We start from the raw sequence: 7500 nt of genomic DNA on the forward strand, positions 1-7500 counted from the left end.
ACACATTCTCTCTCACACACACACACAAATACACAGATATACACATGCATATACAAAGATATTAGACACACACGCACGCATGCATGCACGCACGCACGCACACACTCTCTCTCACACACACACACACACAAATACACAGATATACCAACCCGATCTCCAAAAAAATTGTAAAATAGCAACGTTTGTGGACAAACGTTGCTATTTTACAATTTCGGCTAAGAAATTGTAAAATGGTAACGTATGTGTCTACAGCGGTGGGCGTGGTTTGGGGGTGGTTTACGGAGATTTTCTGTTTCTAACCCCTCCCCCTACTCTAATCCTAACCCTAAAATCTCAGAACGTTACTATTTTACAATTTTCGAGCCGAAATTGTAAAATAGCAACGTTGGTCCAAAACGTTGGTATTATACAATTTTCTGTGAGACTGTGTTGGATATACACATGCATATACAAAGACATTAGACACACACACACACACACACACACACACTTTCTGACCTGTGGCACTGGCAGAGTTCCTGCTTGGGGATGTGAGGTGAGCAAAGGACGAGGAGGAGGAGGAAGTGAGGCCAGAGGCGGTTCTTGGTGAGGGACAGCGCTGAAGGACAGCTTCCACAGTCACCTGGGTTCGTCCTGATTGGGCACTTGTAACCCCTGAATGACAGACAGCCACATGAGCCAATCAGATACAATGCGGAAAATATCGGGTAATCTTCACTCTTACAAGTAGCTCATTTTGGAGCTTTAGTTTGGGTGGCATGTGCAATTTGACTTAAATCAAGCATTCAAGGGGTTGTGTCAACTGAAGTGTGTCTGATTTTAAACAGAGCACATTTATTGAAATTCAAGTCATAATTCACATCAGCCTGCACAGCATAGGAACACTAGCTGAAGAATGTGCACTAATAGAGATAGACCCAAAGTAATACTAATTACAACTTGTAAGCATTAGTAAAAGAGTTACCAGAATCGTGTGTGTGTGAAATTTGAACTAACATGTACATGGAGAATGGATGTTTTCATTAGTGCTTGTACTAAGGTGGCTGCCTTGACTTCTCCAGTCAAAATGTCATTACGGAGCCGACAACGCCACAACAAGAGTGTTCCACACAAATATTGCAAGACTGCTCCCCTGAATAGCTTCCGGAAACACTGCCACTTATTTCCAGCATAATTAAGTGTAGTCGACCATAATTGGCACTCACATCCACCAGCTACTGGTTGTTTATGCAAGCCGTCATCAAGTCTAATCAGCCAAACCGGTATTTGTGTGTGTGTGTGACGTGTGTGTGTGTGTGTGTGTGTGTGTGTGTGTGTTTGCGCGCGCGTGTGCATGTGTGTGCATCGTGCGAGTGTGTGTGTATGTGTGTGTGCGTGCGTATGTGTGTCTGTGTATGTGTGCTATACCGGTCTTGAGAACTATCTGTTGCTGGGAGCGGTGTAGGGCCATGTGGGGCCAGACTGTCAGCAGACAGTTATCAGCCGTAGCGCACACCTCCACCTGAAACCTGGAGAAGGAGGGGCCAAGTGGGAGAGAAAATCAAATTAGCTGAATGATTCAACAATCAATTGATCTGAGTACATAGCAAATGTTTATCTAAAACAATAATAATAAATAATAATAATTCACATAACTTAGGGAGTTCCAGAGATGGGGTGCTGTTCTGGAGAAGGCTTGATCGCGAAAGCTGCAGAGTTTGGATGGTGGAACGTGAGGGGAACAGTGGATGAGGAATTTGGGGGGGTCGATGGAGGAGGAGGAGGTCAGTCAGGTAGGGAGCTGCCAGTTTAGGGAGGGCTTTGAAGGTCATGTGCTTGCAAGAACACAACTGAGAGTTACATGAACTTTAACTTTGACGGTTGAAGTCTAGTGGTTAGAGAGATTGCCCTTCAGCTGGAAGATGCAGGTGTAAGCCCCCATGTCTGCAAGTATCCTCACAGGTGAAATGTCCCTGAGCAACACAGTGACACACTAGTATCCTCACAGGTGAAATGTCCCTGAGCAACACAGTGACACACTAGTATCCTCACAGGTGAAATGTCCCTGAGCAACACAGCGACACACTAGTATCCTCACAGGTGAAATGTGACCTGAGCAACACAGTGACACACTAGTATCCTCACAGGTGAAATGTGACCTGAGCAACACAGTGACACACTAGTATCCTCACAGGTGAAATGTCCCTGAGCAACACAGTGACACACTAGTATCCTCACAGGTGAAATGTCCCTGAGCAACACAGTGACACACTAGTATCCTCACAGGTGAAATGTCCCTGAGCAACACAGTGACACACTAGTATCCTCACAGGTGAAATGTGACCTGAGCAACACAGTGACACACTAGTATCCTCACAGGTGAAATGTGACCTGAGCAACACAGTGACACACTAGCAGCAGCTGCAATTTCCATACAGGGATTATAAAGTACATTACATTTACATTACATTACGTCATTTAGCAGACGCTTTTGTCCAAAGTGACTTACAATATCACAATTTGTCAACACTACAGAAAACCACTATGCAACACAATCAATGACAGCTAAGATATTTTGATAGACTAGCACCATGTAGGAAGTAGTTTGAGAAGGAATAAGTAACATGTAGCATTAGTAGTTTTTTTTTTTTTTAATAGATGTTAGTTCAAGAAGGGCCCAGGTGTAGCCTGAAAAGGTGAGTTTTTAGTCTCCGCCGAAAGATTGGCAGTGATTCGGCCATTCTGACTGAACGGGGGAGCTCATTCCACCATTGAGGGGCCAGGGACGAGAAGAGTCGTGATCGGGACGAGCGACTTTTGAGCCCATGTAGCGGTGGAGGAGCGAGGCGATCTGGACGGGTGGAGGAGCGGAGGGAGCGATGAGAAGTTTGGAACTTGACCATGGACTGCAGATAGGAAGGGGCTGACATGTGGACTGCCCTGTAGGCCAGTACCAGTGTCTTGAATTTGATGCGAGCCGAGATGGGAAGCCAGTGAAGGTCACGGAAGAGGGGAGTGACATGAGAGAATTTTGGTTGGTTGAACACCAAACGGGCTGCAGCGTTCTGGATGAGCTGAAGCGGTCGGATGGCTGCAGCAGGAAGCCCAGCCAGAAGAACATTGCAGTAGTCCAGGCGAGAGATGACAAGTGCCTGGACCAGGAATTGTGTTGCTTCCCTTGTGAGAAACGGACGGATTTTGCGGCTGTTGTACAGTGAGAACCTACAGGAGCGGGCAGTTGCTGCGATGTAGGCTGAGTTGGACAGCTGATTGTCAAGGATCACTCCAAGGTTCTTAACTGTTTGAGAAGGAAACACAGTAGTGTTGCCGATGGAGATGGAAAGGTCGGTGAGGGGACAGTCTTTCCCGGGGAGGAAGAGTAGCTCTGTCTTACCAAGATTCAGCTTGAGATGGTGGGCAGACATCCAAGCACCAATATCTTTGAGGCATGCAGCGATACGTGCCTCGATTTGGGTGTCTGAGGGGGGGAAAGAGAGGTAGAGCTGAGTGTCGTCAGCCTAGCAGTGATAAGAGAAGCCATGAGATGAGATCACATGGCCAAGAGATCTGACATAGAGAAGGAATAGCAAGGGGCCCAGGACTGAGCCCTGGGGCACACCTGTGCTAAGAGTACAGGATCTAGATAGGGATCCTCGCCATAGAACCTGGTATGAGCGGTTAGAGAGATAGGAGGCAAACCAGGAGAGTGCAGATCCTGAGATGCCTAGATCAGAGAGAGTAGAGAGAAGAATCTGGTGATTCACTGTATCAAAAGCTGCAGACAAGTCAAGGAGGACAAGGACAGAGGAGAGGGATGAGGCCTTAGCAGTGTGTAGGGCCTCAGTGACTGAAAGGAGAGCTGTCTCAGTAGAGTGAGAAGCCTTGAAGCCAGATTGGAGGATCCAGTAGGTCATTCTGGGAGAGATAGAGAGAAAGTTGTGTGAGAAAGTATCATTTTAGCCAGCACCGTGGCACCTGCACTACATCTCTGGCTTGCTTGGGGAAGCTAAGCATGTTTGGCTGTCGTTAGTCCTTGGATGGGAGACCACCTGGTACTGGAGGTGGTGTTGGAGGACCAGTATGAGGTGCTCTTCCCTCTGGTCTGATGAATAATCTCCCCAATGCCCCAGGTGACTGAGCACCGTCCTTCAGATGAGATGTTAGTGGTGATATGTTGCAGTGTAACAGGTTACCTGTTGTGGAGGTGGTCGGTGAAGGTGATATGTTGCAGTGTAACAGGTTACCTGTTGTGGAGGTGGTCGGTGAAGGTGATGGTGATATGTTGCAGTGTAACAGGTTACCTGTTGTGGAGGTGGTCGGTGAAGGTGAAGGTGATATGTTGCAGTGTAACAGGTTACCTGTTGTGGAGGTGGTCCATGAAGGTGATGGTGATATGTTGCAGTGTAACAGGTTACCTGTTGTGGAGGTGGTCGGTGAAGGTGATGGTTGAACAGAGGGACAGAGGGACGGCGGAGCAGAAGGCTATGGTGCAGATTAGAGAGGATGAGCTGGCCTCCAGGTGCTGGCTGCCTATGAGATGGTTCTAGGGTTGCAGAGAGGAGTGGAAAAGTGAGATCATTTCAAAGATCAGGAAGGCATTTCTGCTTTACTTCAGAGTTAAGTGTCAGTGAGAGCCAGGAAACACTTACACTTTCATTTCAATCTTACATTTCACTGGATCACTGGATGCACGCACAGCGAGTATTCTCACACTGCTACAGGATCTTTAAACTAGATATGGGAGATGGCTGGCATTGTGACTGGAATCCTATGCAGTCAAGTTCAAGTTCAGCTTTCAAGTCATGATGATATCTAGCCACAGTATGATTACAAGTAATGACATGAGAAGGAGATGGAGACCGGGCAAAAGTAAAAAGAAAATGCAGACACAGATTTAAATAAATACAGCCACAAGAAATGCATAACAGCTATTTTCAGGCTAGGTAATCCATGTGAGCCAGAGTCACACATCAAATGATTCACTCATTTAATTTTATTTCCATTGACACCAATAGCAATATAATTCTTTGAGATCGTTGTTGAGGTGGCCCATGCTGCTGATTAAAAAAAGACAGGGTAAGCTCTGGTTTCGATGCAGGACTGTACCTGGTCCTGGGCCTGAGCAGGAATGCTGTTACCCTGGGGAAAGATGACAGAGACAGGCTGCACCTTCATCCCGTCCTCCAGTTCCACCTCACCCACTTCCGCCGATACACTGGTCCCACTGAAAAAGTGTGTGTGAAAAAAGAGTGGAGGAAAGCGAGTTAATATGGCGTGCACTGTGTGCCAGCATCTCAAATAGTATAGTCAAGCTTCGAATTCATACGTTTTAAATAAATACATATGTATTTGTGCTGAAAAACATATTAAATTGAAATGGATCTCTGATTCTCCTATTTAGCATTTTCCTTTCCTTCTATTTCTCATTGTATTGCTCCAACATCATAATGAGGTCTAATGAGTCTGACCATAGACTCTGAAATGTCATTAGTTAATCATTCTAGTTGTTGAGGGTTCAATGGCACAAGTCTGTTCGGCCAACAGGCACATCTGAAGGACACTACACAAGGAAAAAGACAAATTTTCACAGAGCTGCCAGAACAGTCCAAGACAAATTCCAACTCAAGTTTATCTTATCTTAACTTCTATGTAGCAGATAAACTTGCTTTGCAGAATTCTGTGTGATTTAAGACACTGTCATGTGGGTTCCTGGTGCCAAGATCTTCTCCCTGGCACGTTTTCCACAAAGGGATGACCTCCAGGATCACCAGGTGGTTACTCGGGATGCAGCCCTATGACTTTGAGGTCCAGTACAGAAAAGGACAGGAGAACTGCACTGCAGACTTTCTCTCCAGTGCTCCAGCAGGACCATGATCAGAGGGGAGGGAGGAATGTCACAGACATGGCTGCATAGCCACTTCTAATGACATCTTGCCAGCATAGAGGTGTCCGTGTGCCTCACAGCATAGAGGTGTCCGTGTGCCTCACAGCAGAGGTGTCCGTGTGCCTCACAGCATAGAGGTGTCCGTGTGCCTCACAGCATAGAGGTGTCCGTGTGCCTCACAGCATAGAGGTGTCCGTGTGCCTCACAGCAGAGGTGTCCGTGTGCCTCACAGCATAGAGGTGTCCGTGTGCCTCACAGCATAGAGGTGTCCGTGTGCCTCACAGCATAGAGGTGTCCGTGTGCCTCACAGCATAGAGGTGTCCGTGTGCCTCACAGCATAGAGGTGTCCGTGTGCCTCACAGCATAGAGGTGTCTGTGTGCCTCACAGCATAGAGGTGTCTGTGTGCCTCACAGCATAGAGGTGTCCGTGTGCCTCACAGCATAGAGGTGTCCGTGTGCCTCACAGCATAGAGGTGTCCGTGTGCCTCACAGCATAGAGGTGTCTGTGTGCCTCACAGCATAGAGGTGTCCGTGTGCCTCACAGCAGAGGTGTCCGTGTGCCTCACAGCATAGAGGTGTCCGTGTGCCTCACAGCAGAGGTGTCCGTGTGCCTCACAGCATAGAGGTGTCCGTGTGCCTCACAGCATAGAGGTGTCCGTGTGCCTCACAGCAGAGGTGTCCGTGTGCCTCAGCCATTCGGCCATCCTCACAGACGTGGCCATTGAGTCATTAGATCCACGTTATGGCCCAGTCATTACTCCATAATTGCTGTAATCATCTGCACTCTGAATACAATGTGAGCCACCTAGGAACGGATTAGCTCATTGGACCACAATGTAAGCAAAATCTGACGTTAGTCCAGACCTGCCAGTTAATGAGTCCTGACGTTAGTCCAGACCTGCCAGTTAATGAGTCCTGGCATGATAAAAAAATCCCACTGAAATGAATAATGGAGGCAATTTATGTATGTGGCAGTGTTTCATTGGCATTCATTTAGCAACAGTGGCTCGCCACTGCCAATCGCCTCAAGCTAGAAACATGTAAATACAATACGAATTCTGTTGCTCAGCCGACCCAAATAAACTGACACTACTGTACATTTGCAATTACAGCATGATGGTCCATATGTCATGATGTAAATATCCAAATATGAGGTGTGTGTGTGTGTGTGTTTGTGTGTGTCAACCTAGGATATCCTGAAGCCAGAAGGGTGACCGTAGCTGTGGCGTTGCCATCTAGAGGAACTGGTGTGAGGAGGACTCGAGGGGGGAGGATGGTGATGTTGGGGAGATGGAGGGTAACAGTGATTGACAGCTCTCGGTAGGGGTGGCGCGCCTCCTCTCCTCCCTCCTCCAGGTAGAGAGGAAGGGACAGCTGGGCCACTCTACCAGACACTAAGAGAGGAAAACAAACCACGCTGGGCACTCAGGTTGCATCTAAAAGCTCATAGTCAGTGTATAATTCCTAAAAACCATATGCAGCAGATATAAACAAAAATGATCTATGCTTTAATCTCATTAGATAGCACACCATTGGCATAGGCACAGATTGTATTGTCATTGTCATGGTATTCCAGTGAGATTACATTTAAAAATGCTCTGCGACTTTATCAGAATTAGCTAACTTTATCATCAATA

The 7500-nt window shown here is 47.1% G+C and overlaps 1 protein-coding gene across 1 annotated transcript in view; it reads right to left on the reverse strand.

The window, feature by feature from the left end:
* The window catches only part of LOC310773217 (cilia and flagella-associated protein 47-like), a gene marked incomplete at both ends in the record, with an annotated part of 113912 nt that overhangs the window by 68114 nt on the left and 38298 nt on the right, over positions 1-7500 (reverse strand). Inside the window, 5 exons of the mRNA XM_083633109.1 lie at positions 499-654; positions 1408-1508; positions 4395-4522; positions 5086-5203; positions 7050-7257. Of these exons, the coding sequence (XP_083489235.1) occupies positions 499-654; positions 1408-1508; positions 4395-4522; positions 5086-5203; positions 7050-7257 (711 nt within the window). The remainder of the gene's footprint in view (positions 1-498; positions 655-1407; positions 1509-4394; positions 4523-5085; positions 5204-7049; positions 7258-7500) is intronic.

The sequence above is a fragment of the Poromitra crassiceps genome (assembly GCF_964638095.1).
Source record: "Poromitra crassiceps genome assembly, chromosome: 3".
Classification (NCBI taxonomy): domain Eukaryota; kingdom Metazoa; phylum Chordata; class Actinopteri; order Beryciformes; family Melamphaidae; genus Poromitra; species Poromitra crassiceps.